The sequence below is a fragment of the Bufo gargarizans genome, chromosome 2 (genome assembly GCF_014858855.1).
Source record: "Bufo gargarizans isolate SCDJY-AF-19 chromosome 2, ASM1485885v1, whole genome shotgun sequence".
In the NCBI taxonomy this organism is placed as follows: domain Eukaryota; kingdom Metazoa; phylum Chordata; class Amphibia; order Anura; family Bufonidae; genus Bufo; species Bufo gargarizans.
The window spans coordinates 443561059-443577360 of record NC_058081.1 but is presented as its reverse complement, the minus strand read 5'-3'; the positions used below and the strand labels follow the sequence as shown (position 1 = coordinate 443577360).

The 16302-nt window shown below is 41.8% G+C and overlaps 1 protein-coding gene across 9 annotated transcripts in view; it reads right to left on the bottom strand.

Annotated features, from left to right (window-relative positions):
• Nucleotides 1-16302, bottom strand: part of PCDH1 (protocadherin 1) — a 184228-nt gene that overhangs the window by 12133 nt on the left and 155793 nt on the right. For 7 of the 9 annotated variants that reach the window (XM_044280960.1, XM_044280968.1, XM_044280963.1 and 4 more), the window contains exon 5: nucleotides 3025-3102. The exons of the other annotated variants lie outside the window; for them this stretch is intronic. In XM_044280960.1, coding sequence (XP_044136895.1) covers nucleotides 3025-3102 — 78 coding nt within the window. The remainder of the gene's footprint in view (nucleotides 1-3024; nucleotides 3103-16302) is intronic. 9 annotated transcript variants of the gene reach the window in all.

Sequence of the window (16302 nt, the reverse complement as noted above, 5' to 3'; positions counted from 1 at the left end):
TGCAGACATCATGGTATACAGCAGGAAGAGCTGGGCAGATTGTTCTTTTATGGGAAAAGATTCAATATAACTTTTATTTTATCCAGGAGTCCAGTGGGTGGTCCTACTTAGTGACTGACACCTGCCAACCACTGAGGAGGCTCATCCACTGGACTCAGGACTAGAAAGAGCAGGGTCTTAAATGTATCATTTATGCACTAGTGAACCTTTTCCCATAAACGGACAATCTGCTCAGCTCCTTCTGCTCTATACCATGATACTTGCAGATTTTAAAATCACATACAACATGACCGGTTGCCTTTAAATTAGGTAAAATGGAAATGGGATCTTATCCATCTTTGTGCCTTTTCCATGAGCATTCATGGTTAGTTGGCTGGCTGAACAATTTGGCTAGATTTGCTACTGCAATCACCACTGGCAATGTTGCAGAATTTACTAGATGTAGCATGAAGCATAGCAGGAGCCAAAGGGAATATGGAAACAGGCATGCAAATGAGGAGCAGAAGCGTGGAGCATTAAAAATAAAAAGTCTAGGAGAGCTTCATTCTGGTTAAAGGGATAGAATCCAAGGAATACAAACAATAGGAAGGAATATTTTAAAAGGGATATTCCTGCAATTACTAGTTATCCTCTATCGACTGAATAAGGCAACGATGGCCAACTTGCAGCTCTCCAACTGTTGCAAAACTACAACTCCCAGCATGCCCAGTCTGCCTACAGCTATCAGCTTACAGCAGGGCATGGTGGGAGTTGTAGTTTTACAACAGCTAGAGAGCCACAGGTTTGCCAGCCCTGGCATAGTGAATAAAGCTAATTCACTGGGCATCAAACTGCTGCCTGCCTTCCACTGATCCCAAAAACGGGGATCCCATGTCCTCAGTTTCTCCCAGCAAGGAGGAGCTGAATGCGAGCAGCACCCAAGTGTGTGCTCAGAAGAGTCCATGTATGTCATAGTAGAGGCTCATAGTTGTGATAAGGCGAGTGGTTGAAGATGTGGATCTGAGGTACCCTGCATAGTTGTGGACACGTCTATGGTGAACAACGTCCAGTATTCCAGCTCTACAGAGCATACCGGATTACCAGATACACACTGTAAATACTTTTATCTTTTATAAATAAATTATAAAGTCTACTGATTCGGGGATTGGATCTGATACCATCTGAGAGAAGGTTTGCAACTGATTCCCAGAAGCTTGTTTCTTCAGTATAATTATATGCTTACTGATTCCAGCAAAGGGATTTCGGAGACCCCACGCAATTATACTGGCTGAAATAACAGGGTAGAGAAGGAAAAGTATCAGGCATTATATTTTCCATGAACCTGCACATGTGATACAGAAAGCTCTGGGGAACTCACTCTGCAGCTTCGAGTCCCTGTGTGTTGAGGCAGGCACAGCAAAGAAAAGATGGGGTCTATACCAAGACTCAGGGGACAATGGGGTCCCTTTAGTTACAATAGCATGTAGTCCAACACTACCTATTACTGCAATATCACACTACAGCAATGCTTCACGCGTTACCTCTATTGTCTAAGTTACAGAGGGTCTGTCATCTCTAATAGGTTTGTCTTAGTAAACACTGCTATTCCCCATAAAATAATTCCGAGGCATCTTTCCTTAAAAATATGACATTCCTCCGTTTTTTCTCCAGGAAATGTATGACAATGGAGAACTGGGTGCTACTACCTCTGTCAAGGGGGTAGATTGTAAAAGTATATAATTCTCAGTACTCCATTTACTCAGGTTACCAGGATGAATAATAGAAGGTCAGCACAAAGAGTACAAAAAGGAAAAAAACAAATGTATATGGGTGCATTTGTCATATGTATGTAGTGCTCGAAGCACAGAATGGATGCTAACATAATGTCCTGCTGCTGTACATCAATATTCCTTGTTTTGAACTGTACAGACTACCATAGTTTACTATCCCATTTTATACGGAGATGTCCCATAGTTGCCAACTGTCCGGAATTTGCAGAGACTGTCCCTGATTTTCTTAGATGGTCCTGGCAAATTAGCGCTGTCCCAGGCCGCAGCTAGCAGGCCTTCGTCCATGAGGGAGTGTTTCCAGGCAGTTTCATGGCGTTCCTGGGGGCAGGGCTTATATGCCCTGATTTTACCAACTGAAATGTTGGCAAGTATGGTGTCCACTAAAAAGATATATATATAGGGAATGTATTTTATTTTTTTATTTACATGTGGCTACAGTGGACTTTGTTGGTGGGAAGTCCTTTCAACTTATATCTTGGACATGCACTGAAAATGCAGTGTGAACAGACTCTTCAACAGATAACACAACCAGAACAAGACAAGCTATTACAATAGTCAGGAATTGTAGCCCCGCTATTAGACGGCAAGCCATCTACAGTGCAAAAACCAATGGGAATGAAAAATTCTGTACTCTTGGAGTCATGTAAAATATATGACAAAGTCTGGAGAAAACAGAAAGATAGGCTCTCAAGTAGCGACAAGACCAGTTGGTCAGCTGCGTCTATTTGGGTCAGAATAAATTTGACAAATCAAAAGTGCTCTAATTGCCCTTAAAAGTGGTGGTCGACACTCTGAGGTCTCCTAGGACTTAATGCAACTCTTGTCCAGCTCTGCAACGCCAAGACATCATTATGTCAAAATGACAGTGACATATGGGGCTACACTGCACTGTCAGAATATATATATATTCTATTATCCAAAAATGTTTGCTTTATGTAGACAAATACCATGGTATGTATGCACAGACACCTCTGTGGATTATGGGATCATCCTCATTTATTTTTCCTGTTTTCCGATCTGAAAACTGCTAACTCCATGTTGAGAAAATTGCTCAAATCGCCATAAATTTGGATTTGGCTTCAACCTGAATTTTTGGAAAATTTGGGTTGAATTTAATTCGAACCAAAGAGATTCCCCCATCTCAGTGTCAGACGCCTATATGTATAGTATAAAGGTTCGAACAAGCTCGTATAAAAGGACAAATGAGGTCTGATTGGGATTCAAGTCCCCCCTTTATATACCAAATCATACTTACAGGAGTAAAGGAAGCTGAGATTTGTGCAGCTGTTTGCTTGGTCGTTGTGCTGGAGGACTGCATTAGCTGTCCCTGTGTCTGCAGAAATGACATGAAGGGGAAAAAGGTGGTCACCTGTGACTCAGGGTGAGAAAAATCACTTTGACAGAAAACAAACCAATTGGTCAGTCGGAGAATGAAATTTATTGGTGATCACCTTATTCCTTCCATGGTGATTATGAGGGCTCAGGTACCAGAAACTTTCTGCTAAGGGGGTCTTAAATAGCACCGCAGAATCAGCTTCCTTGAAGTAGGATTTTTATTGGGAACAGAGTGTTACTAAAAATGGTAGGGGTTAAAAAGTTGGGACTGTAATCTATTTGGTTATGGACATTATTGCTTATTTTATGTATAAATATGATGGGTCAGACTTACGGAAGTGTCTACACCTAGAATCTGGTGCAATTTGGCACAACTAGGGTTTCTTCAATTTTAGTGGGAAGGGGCTTTACAGTGAAGAGGGGGCGGGGGTTAAGATGCCCCATTTGTGCCAAAATTGTGCCACAATTCTAGAGTACAATTCTGTCTCAAAATAAGCCAACCAATAGTTGATATAGAATTAACAAAAATGTCCATCCCTGCACCACATTTATCATCCAGCCTGGGCCACAGGGTTACATGTGCAGGAGCAGGTCCAGATAGCCTTCATTTAGGTCATCTACAGGCTCTTCTGAAGAAGCGGGTAAAGGAGACAAGAAAGGTTTGCTATGAGATTCAGTCATTTTTTTTTTCAGAACCTGCACCTCTCTTGCCCATGGGCAGTGTTTGGTATTGCAGCTTAGCTTTATTCATGGGAAGGAGACTGGGCCGTAATATCTTACGCTGACCATGGACAAGAGTGGCGCTATTTCTACAAAAAACAGCTGTATTATTTTCTTACACTTCGGTCATCATTAATGCATTAGATAGGATGTTTAGGATTAAAAACACATGCGTCGTTTCTTCCAGAAACTATTCCACAACTGTCCACAGATGGTGTATTGTACAGTAGGTCAGCCCCATTTGCTTCAATGGACCCAGGCAGCAATACCAGACACAGGCATGGTTTTGCAATCCTGTAGAACCCATTTGAAGCCAATCTGCCTAAATATTGCTATAAACAGCATTTATGAAGAAAAAAGAATTATCACAAAAAAGAATAATGGTTTTAAGTAGGGTGACAATTGTTGCTTCTACCAGATACTAGATAGATTTCTATCACCGAGCCAAGAAATTGGTTACAATTTAATGGGGTTATCAGATGATTAATGCAAAAAATGAAAACCAGACATCATATAGCACATGGCAATCTCTTTCTAATAAAGCTAGAACAAGCCCTATGCAAATACAAAAATAGTAAGATACCGATGCAGGTTTGAAAACTGTAGAGTATTTTTTGTGGGACAATCCCTTTAAATTAACAGATCTCAATGCATTATGTATTTGGCTGCACACAAGTCTGCTTGCTAGTTTCTTGAAGTATATTTCTAAATGTTGGCCTTTGAAGAAGTGGAACGATCAGCAGGAATGGGCCACCCACCACTGGAATCTTGTTTTAATCTAACTGCCCCTACTTTCAGAAGAATTCCCATTAGTTGCAGTCCCTCGCTCCGGAGTCCCAAGGAAATTTGAATAGTGTAGGGCAGGAAAAAATAAGGGTCCATTCACAGGGGCAGACTTTCCAGTAGTAGAGCAGTATTTACACGAGCCAATAATTGTCCAGATTATCGGGAATGGCCCCGACAATCTGCCCGTGTAAATGTGCCGCTGATCACCCGATGAATGAGCGTTTTACTCGTTCATCGGGTGATCCTGTTTGTGCAGGCACATCATTCATTGTTTCTCGGCAGCAGATCATGTGGGCTATATAGTCATCTGCTGCCCAGAAACAATAATTCTCTATGTGAACAAGGAATAGTGATCCCTCATCCTCATACTGTGAAGGAGATCACTGCATGTAAATGCAGCCGTCTCCTTCACTGAGCGAGCAGCCGGATCGGCTGCAGAATCGTCCCGTAAATCCACCTTTAGGCTACGATTGTTCAGTAACTGATTGCTCCACATAAAAGGAGCTAAATAAGTGCTGATCGACTTGCTACATTGTCAATTAGCACTAAGGAGGCTACATCCACTTCTGTGGCAGGCATTCCAGTATTCTGTTGTGTTCATTCCGGAAAACTGATAGACCACATTATAGTGAATGGGATCCGTTGGGCCCCACGATGTCTGGCTATGCCAGATGCAGCAACTCCAATGCCAGAACAGAATACCAAATTGTCTGCTGCAGATGTGGACATAGCCTAACTAGTACTAATTGACAATTAAACAAGTCGATGGGTACTTATTTAGCTCCTTTTCTGTGGAGAAATCTGTGATTGAACATCCATATAGAAGATGTGTTCAATGATGGGACCATTTGCTGGCTGATCACTGGGCAGGTTTATGCGGGCAGTGATTGGGAACTAGCGCTCATTCTCCTGATCATTGGCTTGTATAAAAGGCTCCGATAAAGTCTGCAAACCTTTTCTCCTATACAATTAGAGCTTGCAGCAAAGAAGGCACAGCTGCATCATCTCTCACTACAAAGAAGGTTCCTCTCCTGCTGCCTCAACACCTGAAACATGCACCCCGGATATCACACAAAATTCTAGACTTAAGTCCAGCCCCTGGGACCTCTGAAAGTTTCCAGGAAATGCCCACAAACTACCCACTTTAGTAAATTAGTACAGACTCTGCCTCCTTTGCAGTTGGCCCTAACCCCCATCTATGTTATGGGACTTTTGGCCACTATGCAATCGGTATATTACCTAGGTTATTGATTAGCCAACTGTGTACTGTCTTATATGAGCTGGGCGCTGCATGATACACCAAGATGGAACATCATTTCCCAAAGGTAACTCAAGGGAAAACCCACCTAGGACCATCCCTGTATATCCATCATTCATTCAGTCAGGCATGTCATTTATCTGTATTGATTTAGGTCTTATGCTTTCTGTAATAGAAAATCTAAGCCACAGGAGCTTGCAATCTCCAATCAAAAATAGCAAATCGATTCAACAACTGCTGCCTTTACTGTAAAGCTGTTCCCAGAAAAATACTTAAGGCACTAATTAAATTTGTCAAAGAAATGCCATTATCCACTTCATGGCTGTTATTTTGTCTTTGAGGAAATGTTCTGAACATGTTCAGAAGGAGGTCTCCTGGGGGTATCAGATAGCAGATCAGCCTGCAGCAGTTGCGTTGCTGCCAGTCGTGGTATTCTGGCATCAAGAAATTGTGAGCAAGCTATTGGCAGAGATCAGCTGCTGTGCTGTTTGCTATCAATGCGCATTAACAGTTCTCAAGCATGGGGTAACTTACAAGGCCATCACGGGCTGCCATAAGAACCATCAACTCGGCTGCCAGCACAAGTTATTGATTTTGTTGTCATTAATCTAAAGGCTAAACGTCTATTGCAGTGCAGCTTCTGCACACGGCCAGTCAGCGGGCTACCAGTGCCAAGTATTTAGGAACGCTGACTCATACAATGGAGCAGAACCTGCACTCAAGTCCATAAGGCACTGTGGGCAGAAGATGATATTTAGGTTTATTTCTGCAATCCAAGGCAGTGGATTCACTGAGGCTTGAACATTCAATTTCTTGAGATTTTCCTTTCAAGAAAATGAAAGAGCCAAATTATAAAAAGGCAAAAGAGATTATAGGAAAAGACATGCTGACACAAAATCAAAAAGAGACTGACAGAGAAGAGATTGGGTAAGAGGAGGCGCATACGAATGATATTATAAGACGACAAGTCAGGAGGAGAATAGATGAGTTTAAAGAAAGATGGAGAGCGAGAATTCGGTGAGCAGCTGATTTCCTCTGGAGACCCTGCCAGGAGATTGAAGGCGGCTATGAATGTGTAATTACCGGGGCTCAATATGATGAGATGCAGAGCGTATGTGTGCTGTTAGTGGGGTGGCCTGGGAAATTCACCATCATTAACCAGTCCACAAAACATCTCCAGTGGTGGGATGGGCAGTACTGATGGGATCAGGCCAAGCTCTGAGCAATTACAAGCCAGCGCTAAACCTTACACAACTCTCAGCTTTATAGGGATACTCTTAACTCTTTACCGGCCGCAATAAAAAAGGCATTTGTAATGGATATAATGGCAATGGGATATTAACACGTAATGGGTGACTTAGATAATACATGGAGGAGCGCCAACTCTTTTTTTCATAGGTGTAAAGTCCTGAGTGAGGGCCAACAGTACTACATGAGATTTTTCATTTTTAAATGTGAGAAGCTATTACATGGCTCTTAAATTATGTATTAGTAGCATTAGATGGGTGAGTGCTTCCATTCTCATGCAATACACTGCTAATTGGGGTTGAACTTTACAGCCTGAAGATGATGTTCTGTAGGAAATGGACTTCCAGAAAATTAACATATTGTTCCACATAGTCAGCTGTAGACATATCTTCAAGTAACTATACTCTATAAAATGTTTATTGATGTACAAGACCTCATACTAAAGTTAAAGAGGGATTTCCCCATTTTATTTTTCCTTAAACTTCCACCCTATCATGCAGTATAAGTGAAAAAAAAATAAAAAATAAAGACTCCTTTGCTCTCTGTGCTACATTCCACCTCCCTGGCTCTTTTCACTGGTTTTGCGGTCCTCATCTTGTTAACTCCTGGACTGCCTCAGTGGGGAACTGTCCCAATTAGTATGTCACTGTTGGGTTATGTACCGCTTGTAGGCATGCCACTGTTTGGGCCAGTGATTGGCTGTAGCAGCACATGTGACCTTGTCCATCCAGAAGTTGACAGGATGGGGACCAGAAGACATGTGAAGAGAGCCAGAACGAAGCAGCAGGTAAGCTGGAAACTCCTTTTAAAGTAACCCTCTGGATCAATAAAAATATTAAACAGAAATTCATGGTGATCATCTTTTGAACTGCAGATCTGCCAATGCTTGGGCTTCACCACCTCCTACTGATGCACAGTGTATATTGGTAGCCAACGACTCTTCCTGCTTGCCCATCCCCGCTCTTGGACTGGCCAGCACTCTTCATGTGAGCAGTGCTGGCCAATCCAAAAACAGCAGGAAGTACCTTGGAAGTCAGGTCTGATTTTACAGAAGGTCCGACATCAAGGATAATGAAGACTCTGGCTACAACACAAATAGGGTGTCCTCTGGTGGACACTTGCATCTACAAGGTAAATAGCAGCTATGAAAATAAGGTTTGTCATGTTACTAAATATCTTTAAAAATGTTTTCAATTACCTGCTATTAGGAGCGCCATTTTTGTAATTATATGGGATCTGCCATCAATAACTTGATTGAAATCCTGTCCCAGAATGGGTTTCCTAGAAATGTACTTGAGGATCCTGCCTATTGAATACATGCAAGTGTCTCTCTGGCATAATAAAATATAATAGCTAGGCTTGCACTAAATTTTGTATTTTGTTTTACTGGAAGTTTATTTTATTAGGCATATGGTAAGATGGTGATAAAGTACCAGCAGAATTAACAGCGTTGAATTGAAAGTAATTCTTCTGAAATAATCAGTAATGCCAGAATAATGTACTCCTAATGCATGCAGCATGTTAGCAGAGGCCCAAGAAAACCACCTGCTCTATCCCTCACCTGTCTAGTGGGAAGGGATTTTATTTATTTTTTTAACTAATTTTAGGGGAACCCAAGGCCAGGTGAGGAAGGCTCAGAGACCATGAAAGTCGTTCAGAGATGGTTGCTTACAAACAACCTACTCGCAATCAAGCTTTAAATCCCAAAGTTTGATGGAACCATATATAACACTAGATGTAGTGGGGGGAATTTATAATAATTTCCCCTATGCCAACTCCCCAATGGCATTAAAAAGCTGCAAAATCCGGTGTTGGGGACTTTTTAAAATGTGATTGTGACTTTCAGTTGCAAATGGATCCTTTATCATTATTTACAACAGAAACAGGCTTAAACAATGACTGAAATACACAGCTACGAGCTGGAGTAGATTTCAGTGTGATACATGGACTGTTGGAGGAGGCTGCCCCCCGCACTGTTCAGGACTGTGATTGCATGCTACATTGCATAGAAGTAAATGACTGCACACTGCACATAACTATTTACATGCTTAATACACTGCATAGAAGAAACATAATGTAAAGGATTGTGCCATCATATAGGTTATAGGGCAAGAATACATATTACACTGCACAAAGAAATGTGCGGGTATGTATGCACTATATGCGGGTATGTATGCACTAGGTGAGTACTTGCTACATTAGTTAAGACTATGCAAACAAATACAACAGGATATGTGTAAATGCTACAGTACATAGCGCTATGGGTTTATCCGCTATATTTTATAGGACTTGGGTTCACTCCCCATAATCTCTTCTAAAAAAGTGCAATCCGCTCTATAGACACAAACGTGTGGCTCTCTGTTCTAGCATGGTTGGTGGTCTCAACGCCCCCCCCCCCCCCCTTTTTCTTTACTAAAATATGTCCACATTATATATATATACACACACACATATGGACATATCAAAAGATGTCCTTTAATAGAACTACATTCAAATGGTAACTATGTAGTCACATGTACGGCAAGTAAGAGTTCACAATTAACTGGAAATGTAACAGTACATAGAAAATGGCTTCTACTGTAGAAGACTAGAAGTGTCATCATCTCACTGCGGGCCTCCAGTGCAGGAGTGTCAGCTGAGCTGCTCTTTGTCCTGCAGCCATGTGTCTCAATGCTTACTTTATGTGTCAGAGACTTGCCCTGGAAGCTCCACATTAACACTGATAAATGACTTCTGAAGGAGGCCACACTGTGTAGGTTAATCCGGATGATCACCGATGTATGGCAATGTCACAACCTGGCTTTCCTTCACACGTCCACAATGGTGCCATATTTCCCACTTCTACGACACCACCCGAAGGGGCTGCTACTTCTGCTGTTGTCAAATTAACTCATGAGGTTGCATCATTGTTTCGATTTTATTCCCTTCTACGTGTTGAGGTGAAATTCCTATCTGCTTCTTAAATCTCCATTGGTTTGATTAAATATTTACTATTAACAATATCTAGAAAAGGGAAGGATATAATAAAGTTTTTGCCAATTAAAAGCTAGAAGATGACAAAAAGGCTCCTAAGCTGGGCATACAAGGGAAAAAAAAAAAACATGAGAGAACTACCTTTAGAGGAGTTGAATCGAAGTTACATCCTATGTGCATACACGTTGCGCTGCACACTGGTATTGGAAAATATATTAAATATATGCGCTGATCTCCTAACCCAGGACAGTGGCATACCAAGCCGCAAAGCTGAGGTGGTAATCACACTGCACTCCTACACATCGAGAACATTAGCATGTGCATTCACTATAAACATGCACTGTACTGTCAAACCTTGCATAAGGGATCCTTTCATAAGAGATCCGCAAACAGATACGAACTGACTGCATCATAAAATACTATGATAGTCAGTTCAGGGAAGTTGCGGTCACCCTGGGAATCACTGTCCGTGTGCCTGCCGGATCTCCCGGGCAGACCGAAGCTCCCCTCAACTGATCACACTCATGCATGAGCCCTTAATCAGTAGTACACAAAATTCTGTAATATATCTCATTAGAAAAACACACCTTTTTCCACTTAGCAGCCACCCACCTCTTCTCCTGCCTCTTCAATAAGCCATAGGTAGAAACACACAGAGCTGGTACTACAGTTTTCTACCCCATTCCAGAGCTGGATTCATAGCTACACTGCTCAGTACTGCTTTGTAACGACTTCCATGCTGCTGTTTCTAAAAGTATGCTACAGAGAAATAGAATGTCAGTATCTACTCTCTGTGTGTGCTGTGTATGGTAAACATCGTAGCAGCTGGTCTCCACCCACTAGCTCAGGGAGAATGGACAAAGGACTTGCAAAGGAGAAACTGGTGAAACATGCAGAAGGCAAGTCACATAATGGTCCAAAATGTTGTTATTTCTCATGTACACAAGTGGCACACCTGAAATAACAGGTATACTTTAATGTTAATAAATCTTTAATGAGACAAAAAAAAAAAAAAAAAGAACTTTCCGATATCAACAATTGCTTTGAGAATTTCAAACAATTGTGTCCCCCGCAAAAACACAATGAAGATAGGTCATCAATAGTAAAAAGTGGACAACCCCTTTAATGCTAATTTCAGACAACAATATCCACTGTGGAAAACGCACTCTGTGTTGGAGCGTGCGTTCTTTTTACAGACACTGCATGTTGAAATCCAAAATGCTCAATTCTGTTCTCCATCAACACAAGAAATAGTTAACTTTACTTCATTATTGGAAACTGCAGTGGTTTTGTGAAACGGCAACAAACATTTTTCACATATAACATCCGTTTGGAGGGGAAAACAAGTGGGAGGAAGAATATTAAGGACCACATGACACTAGGAGGGGCAGTATGCAGGCAAATCCTTTTGCTCAGAAGGAAGAATTCTGTTCTCGCTAGGCTTGTGGAAGGATGTGTTGTAGTGTCTGCCCAAAAAACTACAAACGCAAGCCGTTACTAGGGACACTATAGAAAAACTATAGGGAGAGAATATAGAGATATAATTGTTTTATCAGGGAACGCTTAGCACTATCTTGGTTCTTTCATACAGCTTGCTGGAAACTTCTGCATTACAAGAAACTTGTATTTTTCTGTATGAACAGCCAGACAGATTTTTTTTTTTTACGTTTCTACAGTTCAGACTTATTTCCAGCACCCCAATAGCATATATTCTGCCGCTAAGGAATTTACCACTTTTTTTCTAAAAACATTTTCTCTCTACCCTCTAACTGGACATATCAGTACATTATACCCATGTTATTGACCATGTTGTATGTTACTTCATGATACCACTCGTTATAGCAAAAGCATTTTACTGCAATTGGCTTGAAAAAGCTGCCATTATCATATCCATTTTAGTGAACGTGTTGTATTACTACAAGATATGTTAAAGAAAAAAACATTTGCAATTCTACTATTAGGCTTCTTTCACACGGGCGTCACGTAAAAGGGCCGGATAGGATGTGGGTGTGCCGCGGGAAAATGCAAAATTTTTCTGCGCGAGTGCAAAGCATTTTAATGCATTTGCACACGCGTGAGAAAAATTGGCATGTTTGGTACCCAGATCCGGACTTCTTTACAGAAGTTCGGGTTTGGGATCGGTGTTGTGTAGATGTTATTATTTTCCCTTATAACATGGTTCTAAGGGAAAATAATATTCTCAATACAGAAAACTAAGTAAATTAGGGATGGAGGGGTTAAAAAAATAAATAAAAATTTACTCACCTTATCCACTTGTTCGCTGGTGACGGACCATGTGATGAGCGCAGTGACGTCACCAAAAGTCCTTTTTTCCCAGGTCCTCAAAGAAGAAGAAAGACAAGCCGGGCTGCACGAACAAGTGGATGAGGTGAATTTAATTGTATATTTTTTTATTTAACCCCTCCATCCCTAATTTACTTAGCATTCTGCATTAAGAATGCTATTGTTTTTCCTTATAACCATGTTATAAGGGAAAATAATAAAGATCGGGTCTCCAGCCCGATTGTCACCTAGCAACCGTGCGTGAAAATTGCACCGCATCCGCACTTGCTTGAGGATGCTTGCGATTTTCACACAGCCCCATTCACTTCTATGGGGCCTGTGTTGTGTGAAAAATAACAATATAGAGCTTGCTGCGATATTAAAGCAATGCACAGGTGATGCGTGAGGTGAATTCGTGCCCGTGTGAAAGGGGCCTTACTGTTTAATAATCTGTGTGCCAAACCTGTGACTTTTCCTTTATAGGCCTTATAATAAAACGTCTGGTAAACAGAAGAGTGCAAAATGAAAGATCCATGCCTCATCATGCGAGATTCAGCAGTAGCAGCACCAGGCATCTGGCTAGTAATAGCAGTAAGCCACAGTTGTCCCTGGCTTCTGATAGGCGCCACTTCAGAACAAGCCACTGTTTCCTATGACAAGTACCATTTGTGTATATAAGTATACAGACAGGCATTGTGCCCTGTTAACTAAATTTTTCGCTGTTTGTGCAGAATAAAATACTTTCTTATGACATTAACATGTGCATAAACAGGGGCATAATTTGTGGACGCTTGGTCCCATCGAGCCACTTTTTTCCCCAATAACACCATGTGTGCTTATATACACACTGCCCCTAATAGGGTACAATTTTTGTAAGGATTCTAATATTAAGAAGCATAACACATACAGTGCCTTGGAAAAGTATTCACCCCCTCCCCCTTGGCTTTTTTCGTATTTTGATGCCTCACAACCTGGAATTAACATGAATTGTTTGAGAATTTGCATCATGTAATTTACAGAACATGCCCACATTTGAAGATGTTTATTTTGTTTTATTGTGAAACAGACAAATAGGACAAAATAACAGAAAAAGTCAATGTGCATAACTATTCACCACTCTAAAGTCAACACTTTGTAGAGCCACCTTTTGTGCCAATCACAGCTCCAAGTCGCTTTGGATAAGTCTCTATGAGCTTGGCACATCTTAACACTGGGATTTTTGCCCATTCCTCCTTGCAAAACTGCTCCAGCTCCTTCAAGTTGGATGATTTGGGCTTGTGAACAGCAATTAAGTCTGACCACAGGTTTTCTATCGGATTGAGATCTGGGCTTTGACTAGGCCATTCCAACACATTTACATGGTTCCCCTTAAACCACTCAAGTGTTGCTTTAGCAGTGTGTTTGGGGTCATTGTCCTGCTGGAAGGTGAACAGGTTTTGCTGAAGAATATCCCTGTATTTAGAACCATCCATCTGTCCCTCAACTCTGACCAGTTTCCCAGTCCCGGCTGCTGAAAAACATCCCCACAGCAGGATGCTGCCACCACCATGTTTCACTGTGGGGATGGTGTTCTTTGGGTGATGTGATGTTTTGGATTTACGCCAGACATAACGTTTTCTTTGATGGCCAAAAATTTAAGATTACACTTACCGGTAATCACTTTTCCATAAGCCCATGACAGCACCCTTGAGAGACCGCCTCCATCCAGGACAGGAAACAGGAACTTTCGTGGAGAGCTCATAAGGAGGAGCATGGCCCCGAGACCACCAGTTAATCGCAAGAACTTGTCCTAGACCACACTTCTCTTTTTTTTTTTTTGTATATGTATATATATTTTTTTTTTTTTCATATATCTTTTTTTTTTTTTTTTTATATATATTTTTTTTTTTTTTTTTTTTTTGTATATGTATATATATCTTTTTTTTTTTTTTTTTTTTATATGTATATCAGGGTGGGAATAAACCCGGGTGCTGTCATGGGCTTATGGAAAAGTGATTACCGGTAAGTGTAATCTTAAATTTCCCTTTCGCCCATGACAGCACCCTTGAGAGACGACTAGAATAGAAATCCCTTTATTTCTTAGGGTGGGACTACCGCCTGGAGGACTTTCCTACCGAAGGCTAGCTGTTCTTTATTGCCTAGGTCCAATCTGTAGTGACGGAAGAAGGTGCCAGGTGACTGCCATGTGGCTGCTCTACAAATTTGTTCTAAGGTAGCGTCAGCCCTTTCTGCCCAAGTGGTGGAGACTGATCTTGTAGAATGAGCACCAAAGCCCCCCGGGGGAGCCTTTCCAGCTGAAGAATAGGCCAAATTAATGGCTCTCACGATCCATCTGGAAAGGGTTTTAGAAGAGGCTGGGAGGCCCTTATTTTTCCCACTAAACTGAATGAAGAGTTTTGAGGTTTTCCTCCACTGACTAGTAACCTCCAGATAATGAGATAGGCATCTTTTTACATCTAAACAGTGCAGTTTTTCCTCTTTTTCATTTCTCGGATCTTGGCACAGGGAAGGAAGGATAATGTCCTGCGTTCTATGAAACATAGAAACCACTTTCGGTAAGAAGGAAGGATCTGGTTTAATAAGAACCCTATAGACAAGATCTTTATAGGTAACTGTTTAAGTGGCTCAAAGGGAGGTTCTGTGAGGCTAGTAAGGACCAAGTTGAGGTCCCAGGGGGGAATTGAAGGTCCAGGTATAGGCCTAAGCCTGCTGATGGCTTTAAAGAATCTTCGGACCCACGGGTGGCTAGCGATGGGAGAATCAAAGAACGCACTCAAAGCGGATACCTGTACTTTAAGAGTACTTGGCCTCAAATTTTTTTCATGTCCAGCTTGCAAAAAATCTAAAATCCTACACATAGGTGGGGGATTTAAAGGATTCACTGGATCCTTGGCAAACTTCTGGAAGGTGTTCCAAATCCTGAGATAAATAGAGGAGGTGACATCCTTTCTGCAGGATAGTAAAGTGGAAACTACGCTCTTGGAGAGTCCTCTACTTTCGAGGATTTCCCCCTCAAGAGCCATGCTGTTAGGTGTAACTGCTTCACACTCGGATGATTGACTGGTCCTTGGGATAGAAGATCTTGCCACTCCGGGAGAATCCAAGGGTCCGTCAAGGATAGCTTCCTCAACCAGGTGAACCAGGTTCTTCTGGGCCAGAAAGGAGCAATTAAGATCACTGTTGTTCTTTCTTGTCTCAGCTTCTGTAAGAATCTTGGAAGAAGTCTTAATGGAGGAAAGGCGTAGAGGAGCTGGTTCGGCCAGGGAAGGGAGAAGGCATCTATCCCTGTTGGTGAATCTCTCGTGCTGAGGGAAAAGAAACGATGACACTTTCTGTTTTCTCTGGTGGCGAACAAATCCAGATGAGGACGACCCCAAAGTCGAATTATTTGATCGAACACCATTTGGTTCAGACACCATTCCCCCTGGTCTAGTGTATTTCGACTTAAGAAATCTGCCACTTTGTTTTCTGAACCTTTTAGATGTATTGCCATAAGGGACGGCACAGAAGGAATTATAAGGGAAAAGATATCCGTTGTTAACTGCATAAGATTTTCTGATCTGGTTCCTCCTTGTTTGTTCAGATAGGAGACCACTGTGGCGTTGTCTGAAAAAACTTTTATAGACTTTCCCTGTAGTAAAGGAAGAAACTCTTTTAAGGCGAAAAAGACCGCCCTCAGTTCCCTCATGTTTTGGGAGTCTAGACTCTGCTCTCTTTCCCAAACACCTTGTCTTAAGTACCCTTGGCAACAGGCCCCCCAACCGGAAGGACTTGCGTCGGTGGTAAGGGTAACAAAGTCTTGTTGGAACCAAGGGAGCCCCTGGGACAGGTTTACGGGGTTCAGCCACCAGTGAAGGGACTGGATCACTTGGGGGGTGAGTGTGAAAGGTGTATCTAATGGGCGGAGGGAGCCCTGCCACTCCTTCAGAA